At 49.2% G+C, this 24,778-nt stretch overlaps 1 protein-coding gene across 4 annotated transcripts in view; it reads right to left on the reverse strand.

Annotated features, from left to right (window-relative positions):
* The window catches only part of BUB1 (BUB1 mitotic checkpoint serine/threonine kinase), a 139,151-nt gene that overhangs the window by 52,601 nt on the left and 61,772 nt on the right, over window positions 1-24,778 (reverse strand). For all 4 annotated transcript variants that reach the window (XM_063918086.1, XM_063918084.1, XM_063918085.1 and 1 more), the window contains exons 13-14: window positions 12,450-12,563; window positions 11,314-11,413 (exon numbers count right to left, since the gene is read on the reverse strand). In XM_063918086.1, coding sequence (XP_063774156.1) covers window positions 11,314-11,413; window positions 12,450-12,563 — 214 coding nt within the window. The remainder of the gene's footprint in view (window positions 1-11,313; window positions 11,414-12,449; window positions 12,564-24,778) is intronic.

A 24,778-nucleotide genomic window follows, 5' to 3' on the forward strand; every position in this document is an offset into this window, starting at 1 on the left:
AGAGAGGAACCGGAGGAACAAAAGGTGGCTGAATCCGAAGAACTTCCCTGAAGGAACGTCTGAACTTCTGGAATGATAGATTTGAAAAAGAACCGACAAGGCAGAAACTTGACCCTCCAGTGAAGAAAGTCTCAGACCTTTATTGAGACCCTCCCGAAGGAAGGGTAACAAACGAGGGACTCTAAACAAATCCGGTGTTAAACCACTCTTTTCACACCAAGCAATGTAATACGCCACACTCTGTGGTAAATTCCATAAGTCACTGGCTTTTTAGCCTAAATCATCGTTTACCCAACAGAGCGAGAAAAAAACCTCTTTTCCCTTAAAAGTTGGATTAAAAAACCAAGCCGTCAAAGCCAGCCGACCAAACCTGGGTGGTGACATGGTCCCAGAATCAGAAGATCTGGTCGCAGAGGGAGTCGGAATGGCTCCTTGATGACCATCTTGCGCAGAAGAGTGTACCACTGTCAGCGTGGCCAATCTGGGGCCACCAGGATGATAGGAAGACCGTCTCTCTGAATGCGTTGAAGCAGACGTGGAAACAATGGCAACGGTGGACACACATATCCCAGTTGAAAGTGCCACGGCGCTGACAGTGCATCGATTAGAACTGCTGGAGGGTCCTGAGTACACGACCCGTAGAGAGGAAGTTTGTTGTTGAGGCGAGACGCCATCCGATCTACATCGGGCATCCCCCACCGGGCTACTAGAGTCAGAAACACCTCCTGGTGAAACTCCCACTCTTCCGGAAGCACTGTGTGACGGCTTAAGAAACCGCTTCCCAGTTCTCGATTCCTGGAATGTGAATCGCGGATATGGTCGGAACCCAATGTTCCGCCCCTGTGAGAATTCTTTCCTTGCGGAGTAGCCTCGAGTGCCGCCTTGCTTGTTTATGTAAGCCACTGCCGTGGCGTTGTCGGACTGAATCCGCACTGGATGACCCTGAACCATGGTTCGAATCCGAAGAAGCGCCCACCGGATTGTCCTCAACTGTGAGATGTTGATCTGCAACTTTGACTGTTGACTAGTCCAGAGCCCTGGAATTGATGAGTCTGAAACACTGCCCCCAACCTCTGAGGCTGGCGTCTGTAGTGACCATCACCCAAGACCAAATTGTGAAAGGAACAGCTTTTGGTCACATTGGAACTGTGAAGCCACCAGCGACGCGACTGATGATTCTGTATAGACAAGCGGACCAGCTGCATTTCGAAATGAGGCCCTATCAGAGTCCAACAGTTGAGAAACCGGAGCCTGAAGGGGGTCGAGCATGAAACTTGGCATATGGAACTGCCTCGAAGGTTGCCACCATCTTGCCTAATACCTGCATGCACCGGAGAACCGAAACCACCGGTAAATGCAGCCATGCTCGAATTCTGGACTGTATGTCCTGAATCTTGTCCTAAGGAAGAACCACTTTCTGGTTGTTGGCGTCGAATAAATGTCCCAGAAACATCATTTTCTGGGAAAGAAGCAAAGAAGACTTCGAACAATTTATTATTCATCCCAATGACTGTAGAGTCTCTCTTGTGAAACGCAAGCTCTTGTGAAGAATTAACTCTGACGGGGCCTTGATCAACAGATCATCCAAATATATAGTCATGACGACTCCCTGACACTGCAAAACTGCCAGCACATGGCCCATGACCTTTGTGAATACCCGAGGAGTCGTGAATAGACCCAAGGGAAGAGCCTGAACTGAAAATGTCAAGGCCGACTGCGAATCTCAGAAGAGATTGATGGCCCGTCCAAATAGAGACAAGCAGATAGGCGTCTTATGTCTTAAGAGGCCAAATATCACCTTGGTTCCATGGTGACGATAATCAAGCGGATGGATTCCATCTTGAACTTTTGGGTTGAAATGAACCGTCCAGGTTGTCCACGAGTAAAATCCCCGACCCCTCTGCTGAGCGAGAACTAGAAGAATTTCTTCATTTCATAAAAGAGTGGCTGTTGCATGACGAAGAGCTCGACGTCTGGAGGGACCGCTTGGAAGAGGAGTGATGAACACACGATATGGGACTGGTTCCTCGAGATCTAACAGATATCCTCTGGATATGACCTCCGTCACCCACCGATCTGGTTTCGACAGGAGCCACACTTCTTTGAACTGTAGTAACCGAGCCCCAACCATCACTGATCCCTCCGGAGATCCTGAACAGTCATGCAGTAGGTTTGTCGGCAGGTTTACTTCTACCTCTGAATGCCTCTCTTCGTGGGTATCTGGAAAAAACACGAAAGGAATGGAAACTACCTTTTTCCTTGTATACGAAAGGACCGAAACCTTATAGCATTCGGTTTCGTTGGAGCAACTGGAAGAAAGGGCTCTTGCCCTCCTGTAGTATCTGAAATAATCTTCTTGATTCCGACCCCAAGAGAACTCACCTTTAAAGGGTACCGCCAAAGAGGTCTGTTTGGAGTCAAAATCGGCATTCCAAACCCGAAGCCAAAGAGACCGTCTTCCTGTCACGGTCAAGGCAGAAATACGGGATTGTAGGATCAACCAAGGTCTTACCCACATAAGTAAGAGCTTCCGAAATCTGTTCTGCTAATTGAATGTCCGATGGATCGTCAGACTGCATTCCAGTTATGACCTGTGCTAGTCAGTCGTCTGCGGCCTCGAGGACCCAAGCGCCAGCTAGAATTGTGATAAAGAAAACAGATTTAGGCATTGTATCAATCTTCCCATCTGTAGGATCTTTCAACGTCACAGACAGTATAGAAGAAATAACCGTAGCTCCTGCTAAATGTGAAATGGGAGCGTCTACCTTTTGGGCTGTTTCCCAAAATCTCATAGCCTCCTCTGCAAAAGGCTTGGAAACGGGAATCCGGCTTAAGTCAGGGCTTCTTTTAAAATATCCCTGTTATTAAGAGTCTGAAGGATGGTGTCTATCTAACACCTAAGCTAGCAGAAAAATCATCCTCCCAGACCGAAACCTCATCCTATCTAGTTCCCCATTCTCCAACGGGAATTACTCCAACTCCTCCCCCAGAAAGTTATAGCGGGCAACGTCTGTGTCGGGTTTTTTTTTTTTTTTTGTAGCAGAAGAACTGCCGGCAGAGTTTACAAACTTGTTTAGGGATTGAGTTAAATCAGCAAGACATCTGTCCAGATTTTGAGTCCACACCGGATGTTCCTGGCCTAGAAGACATAGTCTGATCCACGGAACCTCTCTGTTGGTCCACCACAGATGCACCAGAGCATGAAGCACAGAGGGTATCCGCGTCCGCCCATAATCCGTCTTGCCCATAATCTGAGCCCACAGAGGCTCCACCCGAGTCTGACCGGACTCAGTCACCGATCTAGACTGACGCAATTCAGAAATGGAGGGTAGTGTCCCTTGAACAAGAAAAATAAACCAATCTTTAATAGGACTATAAATGCACTATAAATCCCCTATAACAGTGACCTAGCAGTGAACCCATAATGCTAGTGACACCTAAGGTGATGACTATTAGCTCACACTATGGCTAGAGAAACAAAAAAACCACAAATATACTTGCAGTTAGCTTATCCCCATTTGAGAAGACAAAGTGAGAAGTGCTGTTGTTTCTTATAGAAACTTCTCTCCGTGTTGCGCAGCACAGCGTCCCCTGTCAGCAGTAGAAGAAGATGGCGCCCGGAGCCCTCTGTACGCTGGAGGGGAGCGCGCGAGCTGCAGAGCAGGGCGGGAAGCCGTCCCTGTACAATTATGTAAAAGCCGCGGCTGCTTACAGGGAGAGACTACTAACCGGAAGTCAGTCTCTCCCGCGAGCCGCTGTACAGAGCGGCTTGTGGCTTGTACGGCAACTGAATGGAAGCCCCGGGGAGCGCGACACCACTCTCCCGGCCCCTGAGCAGTATCACTACCACAGCCCCTGACAGTAAACCCCCAAATAAAGTTGACTGTCCAGCCCCGGAACGAGTCCCGTGTTGGAGGAGAGAAGGTGGAAGGGGGAGGGGGGCGCGCGTGGTAGTAGTGTATAGGGAGGCTGACAAAGGTACAAATATATATAGTAATAGAGCGGACAGCCCAATACTGTCAGTGACAGATTGTGGCTGTGTACCTTATCCCTGCCGCATCCTGTGTAGAGTAAAACGAGGTCCCAGTGACCGGAGTGTGGTGGCCTCCAGCGGCAGTGCAGAGTGGAACAAAACTAACTAAATCCACTCCAGCAGTACCTGCCACCCGTAAACAGGGACTAGGTACTTCAGAAAAGTCTAAAAATAATAAAAACCTCACTATCTAAGGAGAAAGAAAAGAACTGTGTCTGTACTCCACAGGCACAAAACTAAGACTGAGGTACTGGCTAGGCAGGAAGGAGATGGGAGGGGTTAGAGGGGGGAGGAGTTAGATTCTAATAGTTCTGTGCCAAACTCCACAACCACACACCTCTAACCCCACAAGTAACGGCGCAGCGTCCCCCAGATGGATGAAAGAGAAATAGGATTTCATTCTTTAGACGCAGGGAAGGTTAGCGAGGCTTTCTTATTGTCAGTGAAGTAAGCCTCCTCAACCTGCTCAGGTGTTGTATCAGCAATATTCAACACATCTCTAATGGCCTCTAACATCAACTGCACCCCTTTTGCAAGAGATGCCGCCCCCGCAGAACATCCCCCTCACAGTCTGCCGTGTCAGAATCAGTATCATCTTGCATAAACTGGGCAAGAGCATGTTTGTGGGAACATACAGTAGGGGGTCCAGAGGTAACAGAACCGGGCCAAACTGCCATAGAGTTCTGTAAAACCTCAGTTGCAGATTCATTCTGTGCCACCCTAGTAGAAATCTGAGAAAATAAGAATTTACTTACCGATAATTCTATTTCTCGTAGTCCGTAGTGGATGCTGGGGACTCCGTCAGGACCATGGGGAATAGCGGCTCCGCAGGAGACAGGGCACAAAAATAAAGCTTTAGGATCAGGTGGTGTGTACTGGCTCCTCCCCCTATGACCCTCCTCCAAGCCTCAGTTAGGATACTGTGCCCGGACGAGCGTACACAATAAGGAAGGATATTGAACCCCGGGTAAGACTCATACCAGCCACACCAATCACACCGTATAACTTGTGATCTGAACCCAGTTAACAGTATGACAAACGTAGGAGCCTCTGAACAGACGGCTCACAACAAATAACAACCCGATTTTTTTGTAACAATAACTATGTACAAGTATTGCAGACAATCCGCACTTGGGATGGGCGCCCAGCATCCACTACGGACTACGAGAAATAGAATTATCGGTAAGTAAATTCTTATTTTCTCTAACGTCCTAAGTGGATGCTGGGGACTCCGTCAGGACCATGGGGATTATACCAAAGCTCCCAAACGGGAGGGAGAGTGCAGATGACTCTGCAGCACCGAATGAGAGAACTCAAGGTCCTCCTCAGCCAGGGTATCAAATTTGTAGAATTTTGCAAACGTATTTGCCCCTGACCAAGTAGCAGCTCGGCAGAGTTGTAATGCCGAGACTCCCCGGGCAGCCGCCCAGGATGAGCCCACTTTCCTTGTGGAATGGGCCTTGACAGATTTAGGTTGTGGCAAGCCTGCCACAGAATGTGCAAGTTGAATTGTGCTACAAATCCAACGAGCAATCGTCTGCTTAGAAGCAGGAGCACCCATCTTGTTGGGTGCATACAATATAAGCAGTGAGTCAGACTTTCTGACTCCCGCCGTTCTTGAAATATATATTTTCAATGCCCGGACCACGTCCAACAACTTGGAATCCTCCAACTCGTTAGTAGCCGCAGGCACCACAATAGGCTGGTTCAGGTGAAACGCTGACACCACCTTAGGCAGAAAATGAGGACGCGTCCGCAGTTCTGCCCTGTCCGTATGGAAAATCAGATATGGGCTCTTATATGATAAAGCCGCCAATTCTGATACTCTCCTGGCTGAAGCCAGGGCCAGTAGCATGGTTACTTTCCATGTGAGATACTTCAGCTCCACCGATTTGAGCGGCTCAAACCAATGGGATTTGAGAAAATCCAAGACTACATTAAGATCCCACGGTGCCACTGGGGGCACAACCGGGGGCTGTATATGTAGTACTCCTTTTACAAAAGTCTGGACTTCAGGAACTGAAGCCAATTCTTTCTGGAAGAAAATCGACAGGGCCGAAATTTGAACCTTAATGGACCCCAATTTGAGGCCCATAGACAATCCTGTTTGCAGGAAATGTAGGAATCGACCCAGTTGAAATTCCTCCGTGGGGGCCTTCCTGGCCTCACACCACGCAACATATTTTCTCCAAATGCGGTGATAATGTTGTGCAGTCACCTCCTTCCTGGCTTTTACCAGTGTAGGAATGACCTCTTCCGGAATGCCTTTTTCCTTTAGAATTCGGCGTTCAACCGCCATGCCGTCAAACGCAGCCGCGGTAAGTCTTGGAATAGACACGGTCCCTGCTGAAGCAGGTCCCGTCTTAGAGGTAGAGGCCACGGATCCTCCGTGAGCATCTCTTGAAGTTCCGGGTACCAAGTTCTTCTTGGCCAATCCGGAGCCACTAGTATCGTTCTTACTCCCTTCTGCCGTATAATTCTCAGTACTTTTGGTATGAGAGGCAGAGGAGGGAATACATACACTGACTGGAACACCCACGGTGTTACCAGAGCGTCCACAGCTATTGCCTGAGGATCTCTTGACCTGGCGCAATACCTGTCCAGTTTTTTGTTGAGGCGGGACGCCATCATATCCACCATTGGTTTTTCCCAACGGTTCACAATCATGTGGAAGACTTCTGGATGAAGTCCCCACTCTCCCGGGTGTAGATCGTGTCTGCTGAGGAAGTCTGCTTCCCAGTTGTCCACTCCCGGAATGAATACTGCTGACAGTGCTATCACATGATCTTCCGCCCAGCGAAGAATCCTTGCAGCTTCTGCCATTGCTGTCCTGCTTCTTGTGCCGCCCTGTCTGTTTACGTGGGCGACTGCCGTGATGTTGTCCGACTGGATCAACACCGGCTGACCCTGAAGCAGGGGTTTTGCCAGACTTAGAGCATTGTAAATCGCTCTTAGCTCCAGTATATTTATGTGAAGAGACATCTCCAGGCTTGACCATACTCCCTGGAAATTTCTTCCTTGTGTGACCGCTCCCCAGCCTCTCAGACTGGCATCCGTGGTCACCAGGACCCAGTCCTGTATGCCGAATCTGCGGCCCTCTAACAGATGAGCACTCTGCAACCACCACAGAAGAGACACCCTTGTCCGTGGCGATAAGGTTATCCGCTGATGCATCTGCAGATGCGATCCGGACCATTTGTCCAGCAGATCCCACTGAAAAGTTCGTGCGTGGAATCTGCCGAATGGAATCGCTTCGTAAGAAGCCACCATCTTTCCCAGGACTCTTGTGCATTGATGTACAGACACTGTCCCTGGTTTTAGGAGGTTCCTGACATTTAGAATAGGTCTTACCGAGCCGTCCGGCTTCGGTACCACAAATAGCGTGGAGTAATACCCCTTTCCCTGTTGTAGGAGGGGTACCTTGACTATCACCTGCTGAGCAAACAGCTTGTGAATGGCTTCCAATACAGTCTCCCTGTCTGAGGGAGACATTGGCAAAGCAGACTTTAGGAACCGGCGAGGGGGAGACTTCTCGAATTCCAACCTGTAACCCTGAGATACTACCTGCAGAATCCAGGGGTCCACCTGTGAGCAAGCCCACTGTGCGCTGAAATTCTTGAGTCGACCCCCCACCGTTCCTGAGTCCGCTTGTAAGGCCCCAGCGTCATGCTGAGGGCTTTGCAGAACCCTGGGAGGGCTTCTGTTCCTGGGCAGGGGCTGCTTGCTGCCCTCTCTTACCCCTTCCTCTGCCCCTAGGCAGATATGACTGTCCTTTTGTCCGCTTGTTCTTATAGGACCGAAAGGACTGCGGCTGAAAAGACGGTGTCTTTTTCTGTTGGGAGGGGGTCTGAGGTAAAAAGGTGGATTTTCCGGCAGTTGCCGTGGCCACCAGATCCGATAGACCGACGCCAAATAATTCCTCCCCTTTATACGGCAATACTTCCATATGTCGTTTGGAATCCGCATCACCTGACCACTGTCGCGTCCATAAACTCCTTCCGGCAGATATGGACATCGCATTTACTCTCGATGCCAGAGTGCAAATATCTCTCTGCGCATCTCGCATATAAAGGAAAGCATCCTTTAATTGCTCTATAGTCAATAAAATACTGTCCCTATCCAGGGTATCAATATTTTCAGTCAGGGAATCCAACCAGACGACCCCAGCACTGCACATCCAGGCTGAGGCGATGGCCGGTCGCAGTATAACGCCAGTATGTGTGTATATACTCTTTAGGGTAGTTTCCAGTCTCCTATCTGCTGGATCCTTGAGGGCGGCCGTATCCGGAGACGGTAACGCCACTTGTTTTGATAAGCGTGTGAGCGCCTTATCCACCCTAGGGGGTGTTTCCCAGCGCGCCCTAACCTCTGGCGGGAAAGGGTATAATGCTAATAACTTTTTTGAAATTAGCATTTTTCTATCTGGGTTAACCCACGCTTCATCACATACATCATTTAATTCCTCTGATTCAGGAAAAACTACAGGTAGTTTTTTCACCCCCCCACATAATACCCCTTTTTGTGGTACTTGCAGCATCAGAGATATGCAAAGCCTTCTTCATTGCCGTGATCATATAACGTGTGGCCCTACTTGAAAATACGTTTGTTTCATCACCGTCGACACTAGATTCAGTGTCTGTGTCTGGGTCTGTGTCGACCGACTGAGGTAAAGGGCGCTTTACAGCCCCTGACGGTGTCTGAGACGCCTGGGCAGGTACTAACTGGTTTGCCGGCCGTCTCATGTCGTCAACTGATTTTTGTAATGTGCTGACATTATCACGTAATTCCATAAACAAAGCCATCCATTCCGGTGTCGACTCCCTGGGGGGTGACATCACCATTATCGGCAATTGCTCTGCCTCCACGCCAACATCGTCCTCATACATGTCGACACACACGTACCGACACACAGCAGACACACAGGGAATGCTCTTATCGAAGACAGGACCCCACTAGCCCTTTGGGGAGACAGAGGGAGAGTTTGCCAGCACACACCCAAGCGCTATAATATATATGGGAACAACCTTATATAAGTGTTGTTCCTTATAGCAGCTTAAATATATCCAGTATATCGCCAAAAAATGCCCCCCCTCTCTGTTTTACCCTGTTTCTGTAGTGCAGTGCAGGGGAGAGTCCTGGGAGCCTTCCTCACAGCGGAGCTGAGCAGGAAAATGGCGCTGTGTGCTGAGGAGAATAAGCCCCGCCCCCTATTTCGGCGGGCTTTCCTCCCGTGGATTTAGATAAGTGGCATGGGTTAAATACATACATATAGCCTTAATGGCTATATGTGATGTATTCTTTTGCCTTAAGGTAATAAAATATTGCTGCCCAGGGCGCCCCCAGCAGCGCCCTGCACCCTCCGTGACCGCTTGGTGTGAAGTGTGTGACAACAATGGCGCACAGCTGCAGTGCTGTGCGCTACCTTCATGAAGACTGAAAAGCCTTCTGCCGCCTGTTTCCGGACCTTCAATCTTCAGCATCTGTAAGGGGGGTCGGCGGCGCGGCTCCGGGACGAACCCCAGGGCGAGACCTGCGTTCCGACTCCCTCTGGAGCTAATGGTGTCCAGTAGCCTAAGAATCCAATCCATCCTGCACGCAGGTGAGTTGAAATTCTCTCCCCTAAGTCCCTCGATGCAGTGAGCCTGTTGCCAGCAGGACTCACTGAAAATAAAAAACCTAGAAAACTTTTTCTAAGCAGCTCTTTAAGAGAGCCACCTAGATTGCACCCTGCTCGGACGGGCACAAAAACCTAACTGAGGCTTGGAGGAGGGTCAAAGGGGGAGGAGCCAGTACACACCACCTGATCCTAAAGCTTTATTTTTGTGCCCTGTCTCCTGCGGAGCCGCTATTCCCCATGGTCCTGACGGAGTCCCCAGCATCCACTTAGGACGTTAGAGAAATCCTAGTTTTAAGAGAGGATAACCATTCCGGCTCCCTTTCTGGTATCTGCGCTAGGACAGTGCAATCATGATTACATGTAATGGGATCATCCTGAGAGGACATATCCTCTGCAGCATATGACACAGAGTCCCTGGACATAGCTTAATGGAGACCACAGACACTCCACAAACACACAGGGGAGGACAGACAGTTTCACCCCCAAGAATGGCATGAGACACACAGAGATTGGAGCCAACCCACACACAGCGCTTTTAAGGTATAGGGAGACCCCCAACCAGCGCTGACTGTGCACCTTAATAGGTTACACAGTCTTTACAGCCTCCCCCCCCCACCACTCCCTTCTACAACCCCTGGTACCGTAAGAGATAGCTGGAATTGAATTGGAGGGACAGCTCTCACTGACAGCGCTTCTGCAGGCAGGAAAATGGCGCTGAACGCTGCTGGGTCTGCTCTGAGGAGAAGCTCCGCCCTCTTCATGGCGCTGTCTTCCTGCTCTTCTGGAGATTATACTAGCCTGAGGAATTTCTGGGACCCTGACAGGCTTGGAGGCCAGTGGAGGCGCTGGCTCAGGGCGCCCCTCACAGCGCCGGACTATGTACTGCTGAGCCCCGCAGCGCAGTTAGTACTGCGCTCCATACCCTGTTGCCGCCATCTTCACACCGGCCTCCAGCTTGCTAGGTGGGCCAGTGACTAACTCGCCACAGATCTTCTGGCTCTGTAAAGGGGTGGCGGCATGCTGCTGGGGTGAGCGATCCCCTGTGGCGGGGAACGTTTAATCCCCTCAGGAGCTCAATGTCCTGTCAGCGGAGATAGTGGCTCAGACCCCGCAGGGAGAACACTAGTCCCCCCCCCCCCCCCCCCTTAGTCCCACGAAGCAGAGAAGCTCTGTAGAGCTCCCCTAGCTGTGACCGGCTCCTCCGGGCACATTTTCTAAACTCTCTGGTAGGAGGGGCATAGAGGGAGGAGCCAGCCCACACTCAAACTCTTAATGCCAATGGCTCCTAGTAGACCCGTCTATACCCCATGGTACTAATGTGGACCCCAGCATCCTCTAGGACGTAAGAGAAAAACAATTTGCGTTATTTCCAACACTACACGAGTCTCTGTACTACAGCAGTGGGGACACTCCCAGAACACGAATGGCAATATTATTTGCAAAGGTTATTGGCAGGAATCTGCATTTATATTGCCTGCTAGAATGTGAGCACAGAGACCTCCGAGGTAGAGATTAGTGGGGGCTCAAAACAGTAAATGCTGCACAGAGTGGTATAGCTCTATTCAGAACACTCCATAAGCTTCCAACACTCCGTAAGTCATACTGAGGCTAGCTGTAGGACTATGAAGGAATGCCACAGACAGACAGCTAGGCAGGCACTTACCCATTTACTTTATTTGCATCATCCTCAAAGATACAGAAGGCGCTGGACGCTGCAGGAGCGGCTGCTTGTACGCCAAAGAAGCCCCCTGCATTTGTATCATCTATAAAAAAAAAAAGGATTGTAAATATTTAGAAACATAATAGAACATAAAGCAACTTTTAATAGTAAACTTAAGCCAGCATTATGCCAGGATGAGCTTCACGTGTCACAGACCTAAGGTAACCACTGCAGTTATGGTTACCTTATCTCAAAGAGATATACGTAAAAAAAATGTAAACATTTTTTTTAAAAACATACTGGTATAATGGAGAAAAGCCGATGTGTGAAATGTAATATTGGAAGTTGTGCCAATAACACAGTTTTGGTTACAGACCAAGAAAAACAGTTCATCCTGTTTAATATGTGACATACTAAATCGTAATAAATCGAGTCTCTTTATTAGGAATGTTCCATGAATTTGTCCTTATTATTGAATACTAGCACAGAAAGCTCATCCATGGCTTTGCAAGGGGAGACTTATTTAAGAAACCACTTCATAACACAAAAAAAACAAAACCTTTACTTTTTGAACAATTTTAAAATGGAAGTGTCATACATTTTAAGTAGTGGTAATTTAAGAGTTAAAAATAAATAAATAAATAAAGGGTCAGCCTTAACTCATTGTATTTGGGGCTTAAGGCCCATACACACTTGACGATGCACACGTCGTTAACGACTTCCCTTGAACTTCCCTTGAACAGCTGAGCAAACGACATGAGCATACACACTACCAACGACCAAAGACCAACGACCAAAGACCATTCATCGTTGAAGCATCCAAGCTGAACAGTTTATTAAAATAATGAGCTGGGAACAGGGCTGGTGAACAGTGGCTTGGTCGTTGGTCGTTCACACCATACACATTCAACGACGTCTCTGGTCGGTAACGACCATAGTGGAAATTGAGCATACATGCTCCACAGATAAGCGAGGGCCTTTAACGTCCCGCTCATTTTATCGTCAAGTGTGTATGGGCCTTTAGTTCACAAATTGTCCCTAAATCTTAAGGCTCTGCAATTTGTGCTTACAAAAGTAAAATATATTAGAATTAAGAAAATATTTCCAAAGTAAAAAAAAAAAAAAAAAGAAGAGCTTACTGTCATTTCGGCAGAAAGCCTCAATATCTAGATTATTTGGGTCAGCTGTTTCAGACAAGTTGGCACCCTCATCTTCCAGGGGGGTAGATGTCTGGAATATGTCCATTATAAAACCTGCATGCAAAATTGTATTATTATTATTTCCCAAGTCTACCAGATAACAAGTAGCAGTATATCAATTCTAAATAAGTTCTCATTTTCTAAAAATATTTATGATATTGTATAGCTGTACCAAATAAATGTATAAAAATAGCTAAGAAATAGGTGTACGCAAAATATGTTCTTGGACTTGCACCCAGACAGTTTTAGCTCATACAGTAAGGTCAACACTTAAGAAAACCCTGTCAACAGATCCATATTTGCTGTTTGTTTATTATACCCCTTTCATACATAAACCACGCTTTAACCCGGCTCGGACCCTGGACACAAAGCACAGGTTGAAGCACAGGTTTCAGTACTTACCCCATTTCACACCTGGGTGACAGACCCGGGTCGCCGTTCACACCGGACCAGTGTCTTACGTCTGACAGTGGATGCTTGGAGTTGATGTCATCTCCATGCGCTACTGTCCCCGCCTATGAACTCCTTTTTATACATCACCCTGGTCATGCTTTTCAGACAAAAGGCAACTGGGGTAGTTCACTGGGAATAACCCTGGTAACAAGTATAATCACGGACACGGAACACCTGGGTCAGTTCACAAATAGTTGAGTCCCGATTCAAGCCACAAACCCTGGCTAAAACTCTGGTAGAAAGGGTACTTGTGAAATGCACTAGGGGGGTCATTCAGAACCGTTCGCAAGCAGCGGTTTATCGCTGCGGTGCAAACGGGTACGAAATGTGCATGCGCGGCGGCCGCAGTGCACGTGCGCGACGTTGCCCAGCGACAGGGGTCGCTGGGTTACGTCGCATCTACCGAAGGAGGCGGTCGCAGAGCCGACCGCAAAGAAGATTGACAGGAAGAAGACGTTCCAGGGCGGATCCGGATCTTTGGCTGCCGTTTTCAGGGAGTGGTATGGAAAACGCAGACGTGTCCAGAACAACGGGGGGCGGATGTCTGACGTCAGATGCAGCTTCAGCATCGCAGGGATCATCGCACAGGTTAAGTATAGGGCTGGTCTTCTGCTTGAACATTTTTTAGCTTAGCAGGGCTGCACAAGCGATCGCAGCCCTGCTAAGCTAAAAGACACTCCCCCATAGGCGTGTACTAGTTGATCGCAGCAGCAGCAAAAAGTTGCTGGCTGCGATCAACTCGGAATGACCACCTATGTACGTACTCGGGGGAAAATGTATTATACCTGCAAGAGGGTATACGGTATTTAGGTCGACTTACGCCGACCACAATTAGTTGTCTTGGTCACTAGGTCGACACATGGAAAGGTCAACATGCGTTTTTTTTATTACTTTTTCATAGTTTATGATCCACGTGGACTACGATTGGGAATGGTAACATGTACCAAGCGCAGCAAAGCACCTTGCCCAAAGAATGTTGAGCAAAGCGAGCCATGTAAGGGGACAGGGTGCACTAATTGGGGTTCCCGGTCACTTCACGAAGAATCCCTATTTTAAAAAAAAATTGATTTGTAATTACAGTAAATCCTTTTCTCGTAGTCCGTAGAGCATGGGTGGAGCCTGAACCTTCCAAAGTCAGATTTGGAGCCGACAAAGAGACTGCCCTTCCTGGGAATGATACTCTATACGGAAGTACAGAGGGTGTTTCTACTGGTGGAGAAAGCGTTGGTGATCCAATCAATGGTCCGGGAACTCCTGAAACCGGCCAGGCTATCGGTTCATCAGTGCATTAGTCTTCTGGGGAAGATGGCTACCTCCTACGAGGCTCTTCAGTACGGAAGTTTCCATGCAAGGTTCTTCCAACTGGATCTCCTGGACAATTTGTCGGGATCACACCTTCACATGCACCGGCGGATACTCCTGTCGCCGAAAGCCAGAATTTCGCTCCTCTGGTGGCTACAAATGTCTCACCTACTCAAAGGCCGCAGGTTCGGGAGTCTGAATTGTATGTGGACCCCAGCATCCTCTATGACGTAAGAGAAAATAGGATTTTAATTACCTACCGGTAATTCCTTTTCTCGTAGTCCGTAGACGATGCTGGGCGCCCGCCCAGTAGTTCATTTTCCTGCATTGTTACATGGTTCAGTTTGTTAGTTCAGCCGTTGCTGAATTGTTCCAAGTTGGTTAGCGTGACTTTCGTTTTGTTGTAAGTGTGAGCTGGTGTGAATCTCACCACTATTTGTGTATTTCCTTCTCTCGAAGTATGTCCGTCTCCTCGGGCGCAGTTTCTAGACTGAGTCTGGTAGGAGGGGCATAGAGGGAGGAGCCAGCTCACACTATTGATCTCTTAAAGTGTCCATAGCTCCTAATGGACCAGTCTATACCCCATGGTACTAATGTGGACCACAGCATCCTCTAGGACGCAAGAGAAAAAAAAAAACTCACTTCGCCCTTTTACCATGTCAACCTGACAGTGTTGACATAATGACTGTTGACCTTGTTACTGTCAACCCAACGATCAACACCCCCGCAAGAGAAAAGATTTTAAACCTACCGGTAAATCTTTTTCTCCTAGTCTGTACAGGATGCTGGGGACTCCGTAAGGACCATGGGGTATAGACGGGCTCCACAGGAGACATGGGCACCTATAAAGAACTTTTAGTATGGGTGTGCACTGGCTCCTCCCTCTATGCCCCTCCTCCAGACCTCAGTTAAAGAACTGTGCCCAGAGTAGACGGACAGTACGAGGAAAGGATTTTTGTTAATCTAAGGGCCAAGATACATACCAGCCCACACCATACAACTTGGAACATACGAACCAGTTAACAGTATGAAACAAAACAGCATCAGCCAGAGACTGATGAAAACTGTAACATAACCCTTATGTAAGCAATAACTATATACAAGTCTTGCAGAATTTTGTCCGCACTGGGACGGGCACCCAGCATCCTCTACGGACTAGGAGAAAAAGATTTACCAATAGGTTTAAAATCTTATTTTCTCTTACGTCCTAGAGGATGCTGGGGACTCCGTAAGGACCATGGGGATTATACCAAAGCTCCAGACCGGGTGGGAGAGTGCGGATGACTCTGCAGCACCGATTGAGCAAACATGAGGCCCTCCGCAGCCAAGGTATCAAACTTGTAGAATTTAGCAAAAGTGTTTGACCCCGACCAAGTAGCCGCGCCGAGACACCTCGGGCAGGCGCCCAAGAAGAGCCCACCTTCCTACTTGAATGGGCCTTTACCGAATTTGGTACCGGCAATCCAGCCGTAGAATGAGCCTGCTGAATCGTGTTACAGATCCAGCGGGCAATAGTCTGCTTAGAAGCAGGGGAGCCAACCTTGTTGGCTGCATACAGGACAAACAGTGCCTCTGTTTTCCTAACCCGAGCCGTCCTGGCTACATAAACCTTTAAGGCCCTGACTACATCAAGAGACTTGGATTCCTCCAAGTCCCCCGTAGCCACAGGCACCACAATAGGTTGGTTCATATGAAATCACCTTAGGCAGAAATTGAGGACGAGTCCTCAACTCTGCTCTATCCACATGGAAAATCAGATAGGGGCTCTTGTGAGACAAAGCCGCCAATTCGGACACCCGCCTCGCAGATGCCAAGGCTAACAACATGACCACTTTCCAAGTTAGAAATTTCAACTCCACTGTTTGAAGAGGTTCAAACCAGTGTGACTTAAGGAACTATAACACCATGTTAAGGTCCCATGGTGTCACTGGGGGCACAAAAGGAGGCTGGATGTGCAGCACTCCCTTTAAAAAAGTCTGGACTTCTGGGAGAGAAGCCAATTCCTTCTGAAAGAATATTGACAGGGCCGAAATCTGTACCTTAATAGAGCCTAACTTTAGGCCCATATCCACTCCTGTCTGCAGAAAGTGGAGAAAACGGCTTAAGTGAAAATCTACCGTAGGAGCATTCTTGGCTTCACACCAAGATACATATTTCCTCCAGATACGGTGATAATGTTTCGCCGTCACCTCCTTCCTAGCTCTTATCAGAGTAGGGATTACCTCCCCCGGAATACCTTTCCTAGCTAGGATTTGGCGTTCAACCGCCATGCCGTCAAACGTAACCGCGGTAAGTCTTGGAACACGCAGGGCCCCTGCTGCAACAGGTCCTCCCTGAGTGGAAGAGGCCATGGATCTTCTGTGAGCATTTCCTGAAGATCTGAATACCAGGCCCTTCGAGGCCAATCTGGAACAATGAGTATTGTCTGGACTCTTTTTCATCTTATGATTCTCAGTATTTTTGAGGTGAGTGGTAGAGGAGGAAAGACATAGACTGACGGAATCATCCATGGTGTCACCAGGGCGTCTACCGCTACGGCCTGGGGGTCCCTTGACCTGGAACAATACCTCCGAAGTTTCTTGTTGAGGCGTGACGCCATCATGTCTATTTGAGGAAGCCCCCAACGACTTGTTATCTCTGCAAAAACTTCTTGATGAAGACCCCACTCTCCTGGATGGAGGTCGTGCCTGCTGAGGAAGTCTGCTTCCCAGTTGTCCACTCCCGGAATGAAGACTGCTGACAGCGTGTTTACGTGATTTTCCGCCCAGCGGAGAATCCTGGTGGCTTCCGCCATTGCAACTCTGCTCCTTGTCCCGCCTTGGCGGTTTACATGAGCTACTGCTGTGACGTTGCCTGATTGAATCAGAACAGGTAGGTCGCGAAGAAGAGTCTCCGCTTGTCGTAGGCTGTTGTATATGGCCCTTAAATTCCAGCACGTTGATATGTAGACAAGCCTCCTGGCTCGACCACAGTCCCTGAAAATTTCTTCCTTGTGGGACTGCTCCCCATCCTCGGAGGCTCGCGTCCGTGGTTACCAGAACCCAGTCTTGAATGCCGAACCTGCGACCCTCTAGAAGGTGAGCACTCTGCAGCCACCACAGGAGAGACACCCTGGCCCTGGGGGACAGTCTTATCTGATGTATTTGTAGATGGGACCCCGACCATTTGTCCAGAAGGTCCCACTGAAATGTCCTCGCATGGAACCTGCCGAAGGGTATGGCCTCGTAGGCCACCACCATTTTTCCCAGTACTCGACTGCATTGATGAACTGACACTCTTTTTGGCTTTAACAGGTCTCTGACCATGCTCTGAAGTTCCTGGGCTTTTTCCGTTGGGAGAAAAACCCTCTTCTTTTCTGTGTCCAGAATCATGCCTAAAAATGATAGCAGAGTCGTTGGAATCAACTGCGATTTTGGCAGATTTAGGATCCAGCCGTGTTGCTGCAGCACTCTCAGGGAGAGTGACACGCTTTTCAGCAACTGATCTCTCGATCTCGCTTTTATCAGGAGATCGTCTAAGTATGGGATAATTGTGACTCCTTGCCTGCGTAGGAGCACCATCATTTCCGCCATTACCTTGGTGAAAATCCTCAGGGCCGTGGAAAGCCCAAACGGCACGTCTGAAACTGGTAATGACAGTCCTGTACAGCGAATCTCTGGTACGCCTGATGAGGGGGATATATGGGGACATGAAGGTATGCATCCTTTATGTCTAGTGACACCATAAAATCCCTCCCTTCCAGGCTGGAAATCACTGCCCAGAGAGATTCCATCTTGAATTTGAACTTTTTTAGATACAGGTTTAGGGATTTTAGATTCAGAATGGGTCTGACCGAGTCATCCGGTTTCGGGACCACAAATAGAGTTGAATAGTACCTCTTCCCCTGTTGCACTAGGGGAACCTTGATAATCACTTGCTGTTGACACAGCTTTTGTATCGCAGCTATAACTATTTTCCTCTCTGGGGGAGAGGCTGGCAAAGCAACCTTGAAAAATCGGCGAGGAGGCACTTCTTCGAATTCCAGTTTGTAGCCTTGGGATACAATTTCTATCGCCCAAGGATCCACATCTGACAGAACCCAGATCTGACTGAAGAGTCGAAGACGTGCCCCCACCGGCGCGGACTCCCGCAGTGGAGCCCCAGCGTCATGCAGTGGATTTTGTAGAAGCCGGGGAGGACTTCTGTTCCTGGGAACTAGCTGTAGCAGGCATTCTTTTCCCTCTACCCTTACCTCTGGCGAGGAAGGAAGAGCCCCGGCCCCTTCTGGACTTAAGCGACCGAAAGGACTGCATCTGATATTGTGGTGTTTTCTTTTGCTGTGGTTGAACATAAGGCAAAAAAGAAGAAGATTTACCCACGGTAACTGTGGAAACCAGGTCCGCGAGGCCCTCCCCAAATAAAACCTCACCTTTGTAAGGCAAAGTTTCTATATGTCTCTTTGAATCGGTATCACCCATCCATTGGCGGGTCCACAGGGCTTGCCTAGCAGAAATTGCCATGGCATTGGCTCTTGAACCCAACAGCCCAACGTCTCTCGCAGCGTCTCTCATATATAACGCTGCATCTTTTATATGACACAAGGTCAATAAAATGCTATCCTTATCTAGGGTGTCAATGTCAGATGACAAGTTATCTGCCCATGCTGCTATTGCGCTACATACCCATGCCGACGCTACTGCTGGTCTGAGCAAGGCCCCCGTGTGTGTATAAATTGATTTTAAGGTAGTCTCCTGTCTGCAATCCGCAGGATCCTTGAGGGCTGCCGTGTCTGAAGACGATAGCGCCACCTTTTTGGACAAGCGCGTCAAAGCCTTGTCCACCCTGGGCGAGGATTCCCACCGTAACCTGTCCTGTGCGGGGAAAGGATACGCCATAAAGAATTCTCTTGGGAATCTGCAGTTTCTTGTCTGGAGTTTCCCAAGCTTTTTCAAATAAAGCGTTCAGCTCATGAGATGGGGGAAAGGTTACCTCAGTTTTCTTCTCCTTAAACATGCATACCCTCGTGTCAGGCACCAAGGGGTCCTCTGTGATATGTAAAACATCTTTTATTGCAATAATCATATAATGAATACTTTTGGCCACCCTTGGGTGTAACCTCGCATCATCGTAGTCGACACTGGAGTCAGAATCCGTGTCGGTATCAGTGTCTGCTACCTGGGACAGGGGACGTTTATGAGACCCAGAAGGGCCTTGTGACACAGTCAAAGCCATGGATTGACTCCCTGCTTTTTCTCTGGACTCTGCTTTGTCCAATCTTTAATGTAATAAAGACACATTTGCATTTAAAACATTCCACATATCCATCCAATCAGGTGTCGACTGTGCCGACGGAGACACCACAATCATCTGCTCTGCCTCCTCCTTAGACGAGCCTTCCGCTTCAGACATGTCGACACACACGTACCGACACACCCACACACACTGGGATAGATAGATATATATATATATACACACACACACACACACATATTATATATATATATATATATATATATATATATATATACATATACATACATACATACATACACACACACATATATATACATATATATATATATATACACACATATATATATATATATATATACATACACACACACACACACACACACATACACATACATATACAGTCCCCCAATAAGGCCCTTTGGAGAGAGTATGCCAGCACACACCCAGCGTCACTGGACACTGGAACAAAATCCCAGTCTGTACAGCGCTTTATATATCAATAATACACTCACTGCGTCAAATAAATGTGCCCCCCCCTCCCTCCTTTTTGCCCTCTGTACTTGTGTTCAGCAGGGGAGAGTCCGGGGAGCAGCTTTTCTGCAGCATGCTGCGGAGAAAATGGCGCTGGTTAGTGCTGGAGGATCAAGCTCCGCCCCCTCAACGGCAGGCTTCGGTCCCGCTCAAATTCTTTATACTGGCGGGGGTTTATTTAATATACTGCCTCCGCAGTATATATGTCAGCCAGTGTGCCTTGAGGTTTATTATTGCTGCCCAGGGCGCCCCCCCTGCGCCCTGCACCCGCAGACAGTGTGTGTGAATGTGGGAGCAGTGGCGCGCAGCGTTACCGCTGCGCGGTACCTCAGTGAAGATCTGAAGTCTTCTGCCGCCTTTGAAGTCATCTTTCGTCTTATACTCACCCGGCTTCTATCTTCCGGCTCTGTGAGGACGGCGGCGCGGCTCTGGGACTAACAGAGAGGATGAGACCTGCGTTCCAACCCTCTGGAGCTAATGGTGTCCAGTAGCCTAAGAAGCAGAGCCTATCATTTAAGTAGGTCTGCTTCTCTCCCCTCAGTCCCACGATGCAGGGAGCCTGTAGCCAGCAGTGCTCCCTGAAAATAAAAAACCTAACAAAAGTCTTTTTCAGAGAAACTCAGTAGAGCTCCCCTGCAGTGCACCCAGTCTCCTCTGGGCACAGGATCTAACTGAGGTCTGGAGGAGGGGCATAGAGGGAGGAGCCAGTGCACACCCATCTAAAGTCTTTAGAGTGCCCATGTCTCCTGCGGAGCCTGTCTATACCCCATGGTCCTTACGGAGTTCCCAGCATCCTCTAGGACGCAAGAGAAAATAAGATTTTACTTACCGGTAAATCTATTTCTCGTAGTCCGTAGTGGATGCTGGGGACTTCCTAAGGACCATGGGATAGACGGGCTCCGCAGGAGACATGGGCACTTTAAGAAAGAATTTAGGTTCTGGTGTGCACTGGCTCCTCCCTCTATGCCCCTCCTCCAGACCTCAGTTAGAGAAACTGTGCCCAGAAGAGCTGACAGTACAAGGAAAGGATTTTGGTAATCCAGGGCAAGATTCATACCAGCCACACCAATCACACCGTATAACATGTGATAACAACCAGTTAACAGTATGACAAATAACAGAGCATCAGGTCAAACCCTGATGCAACCATAACTTAACCCTTATTGAAGCAATAACTATATACAAGTATTGCAGAAGAAGTCCGCACTTGGGACGGGCGCCCAGCATCCACTACGGACTACGAGAAATAGATTTACCGGTAAGTAAAATCTTATTTTCTCCAACGTCCTAGTGGATGCTGGGGACTTTGTAAGGACCATGGGGATTATACCAAAGCTCCCAAACAGGCGGGAGAGTGCGGATGACTCTGCAGCACCGATTGAGCAAACACAAGGTCCTCCTCAGCCAGGGTATCAAACTTGTAGAACTTTGCAAAAGTGTTTGAACCTGACCAAGTAGCCGCTCGGCAAAGCTGTAATGCCGAGACCCCTCGGGCAGCCGCCCAAGAAGAGCCCACCTTCCTAGTGGAATGGGCCTTAACTGATTTTGGCAGCGGCAATCCAGCCGCAGAATGAGCCTGCTGAATCGTGTTACAGATCCAGCGAGCAATAGTTTGCTTTGAAGCAGGAGCACCAAGCTTGTTGGAAGCATACAGTATAAACAAAGACTCTGTTTTCCTGAACCTAGCCGTTCTGGCTACATAAACCTTCAAAGCCCTGACCACATCAAGTAACTCGGAATCCTCCAAGTCAGTAGTAGCCATAGGCACCACAATAGGTTGGTTAATATGAAAGGATGAAACCACTTTCGGCAGAAATTGTGGACGGGTCCGCAATTCTGCTCTATCCACATGGAAAACCAGATAGGGGCTTTTATGTGACAAAGCCGCCAACTCTGACACACGCCTAGCCGAAGCCAAGGCTAATAGCATGACCACCTTCCACGTGAAATATTTCAACTCCACCGTTTTGAGTGGTTCAAACCAGTGGGATTTCAGGAAACTCAACACCACGTTAAGATCCCAAGGTGCCACTGGAGGCACAAAAGGGGGCTGAATATGCAGCACTCCCTTTACAAACGTCTGAACTTCAGGTAGAGAAGCCAACTCCATTTGAAAGAAAATGGATAGGGCCGAAATCTGGACCCTAAAGGAACCCAATTTTAGGCCCAAATTCACTCCGGACTGTAGGAAGTGAAGGAAACGGCCCAGCTGGAATTCCTCCGTAGGAGCATTCCTGGCCTCACACCAAGCAACATATTTTCGCCATATACGGTGATAATGTTGAGCTGTCACGTCCTTCCTAGCCTTTATCAGCGTAGGAATGACCTCATCCGGAATGCCTTTCTCTGCTAGAATTCGGCGTTCAACCGCCATGCCGTCAAACGCAGCCGCGGTAAGTCTTGGAACAGACAGGGCCCCTGTTGCAACAAGTCCTGTCTTAGAGGAAGAGGCCACGGGTCCTCTGTGAGCATTTCTTGCAGATCTGGATACCAAGTCCTTCTTGGCCAATCTGGAACAATGAGTATTGTGCTCACTCCTCTTTTTCTTATTATCCTCAGCACCTTGGGTATGAGAGGAAGAGGAGGAAATACATAGACCGACTGGAATACCCACGGTGTCACCAGGGCGTCTACAGTAGGGAGGCCAATCCCGGGCCGTTTTTTCAATCCCGGGCCGTTTTTTCAATCCCCGGATTCGGGATTGAAAATCGGTCAATCCCTGGATTCCCGGGATCCCGGGATTGCAGTAGGGACCAGTGAAGGTTGTAGGGACCAGTGCTGGAGGGAGGGTGTAGGTAGTGGTGCGGGAGGTAGGGAGGGTGTAGGTAGCGGTGCGGGAGGTAGGGAGGGGGTAGGTAGCGTTGCGGGAGGTAGGGAGGGGGTAGGTAGCGGTGCGGGAGGTAGGGAGGGGGTAGGTAGCAGTGCGGGAGGGTGGGTGTAGGTAGTGGTGCGGGAGGGAGGATGTAGGTAGCGGCGCGGAAGGGTTGGTAGCGGCGCGAGAGGGAGGGTGGGTGTAAGTAATGACACTTACTATTAGGCGGGCGGCCACGGCAGCCATGGACTCACTGAACGCGGGAGCATTTCAAATGAAGCGCCGGCCGCCAGCCAACCAGAGCTGGCGGACCGGCAGCCAATCAGGGAAGCGGTCGCAGCAGTGGCTCCTGATTGCTGCAGCAGCGTCAGCCAATCAGGAGCCACTGCTGCGACCACTTCCCTGATTGGCTGCCGAGCCGCCAGCTCTGATTGGCTGGCGGCCGGCGCTACATTTGAAGTGCTCCCGCGTTCAGTGAGTCCATGGCTGCCGCGGCCGCCCGCCTAGTAGTAAGTGTCATTACTTACACCCACCCTCCCGCACATGCGCACTGTAATCCCTTGAATCCCGGGATTGGAAGCTCCAATCCCGGGATTCAAATCCCGGCATTTTTGGGCCCAAATCCCGGGATCCCGCCGATCCCGATCCCAGGATTGGCCTCTCTAGTCTACAGCTATCGCCTGAGGGTCTCTTGACCTGGCGCAATACCTCTGTAGCTTTTTGTTGAGGCGGGATGCCATCATGTCCACCTGTGGCAGTTCCCACCGACTTGTAATCTGTGCGAAGACTTCCTGATGAAGTCCCCACTCTCCCGGGTGGAGGTCGTGTCTGCTGAGGAAGTCTGCTTCCCAGTTGTCCACTCCCGGGATGAACACTGCTGACAGTGCGCTTACGTGATTCTCCGCCCAGCGAAGAATTCTGGTGGCTTCCGCCATCGCCACTCTGCTCCTTGTGCCGCCTTGGCGGTTTACATGAGCCACTGCAGTGATGTTGTCTGACTGAATCAGAACCGGTTGGTCGCGAAGCAGGGTCTCCGCTTGACGTAGGGCGTTGTATATGGCCCTTAGTTCAAGGATGTTGATGTGAAGGCAAGTCTCTTGACTTGACCACAGACTTTGGAAATTTCTTCCCTTTGTGACTGCACCCCAACCTCGGAGGCTTGCGTCCGTGGTCACCAGGACCCAGTCCTGAATGCCGAATCTGCGGCCCTCGAGAAGGTGAGCGCTCTGCAGCCACCACAGGAGTGACACCCTGGCCCTGGGGGATAGGGTCATTAACCGATGCATCTGAAGATGTGATCCAGACCACTTGTCCAGTAAGTCCCATTGAAAAGTCCTCGCATGGAACCTGCCGAAGGGAATGGCCTCGTATGATGCCACCATCTTTCCCAGGACACGAGTGCAGTGATGCACTGACACCTGTTTTGGTTTTAAAAGGTTCCTGACCAGTGTCATGAGTTCCTGAGCTTTCTCCATCGGGAGATAAACCCTTTTCTGGTCTGTGTCTAGAATCATGCCCAGGAAAGGCAGACGAGTCGTAGGAACCAACTGCGACTTTGGAATATTTAGAATCCAGCCGTGTTGCCGTAACACTTCCAGAGAAAGTGCTACGCTGATCATCAACTGCTCTCTTGATCTCGCTTTTATGAGATCATCCAAGTATGGGATAATTGTGACTCCTTGCTTCCGCAGGAGTACCATCATTTCCGCCATTACCTTGGTAAATATTCTCGGTGCCGTGGAGAGACCAAACGGCAACGTCTGAAATTGGTAATGACAATCCTGTACCACAAATCTGAGGTACGCGTGATGAGGTGGATAAATGGGGACATGAAGGTATGCATCCTTTATGTCCAGAGACACCATAAAATCCCCCCCTTCCAGGCTTGCGATGACCGCTCTCAGCGATTCCATCTTGAACTTGAACCTTTTCAGGTATA

This window comes from Pseudophryne corroboree, chromosome 4, assembly GCF_028390025.1.
Source record: "Pseudophryne corroboree isolate aPseCor3 chromosome 4, aPseCor3.hap2, whole genome shotgun sequence".
NCBI classification, from domain to species: domain Eukaryota; kingdom Metazoa; phylum Chordata; class Amphibia; order Anura; family Myobatrachidae; genus Pseudophryne; species Pseudophryne corroboree.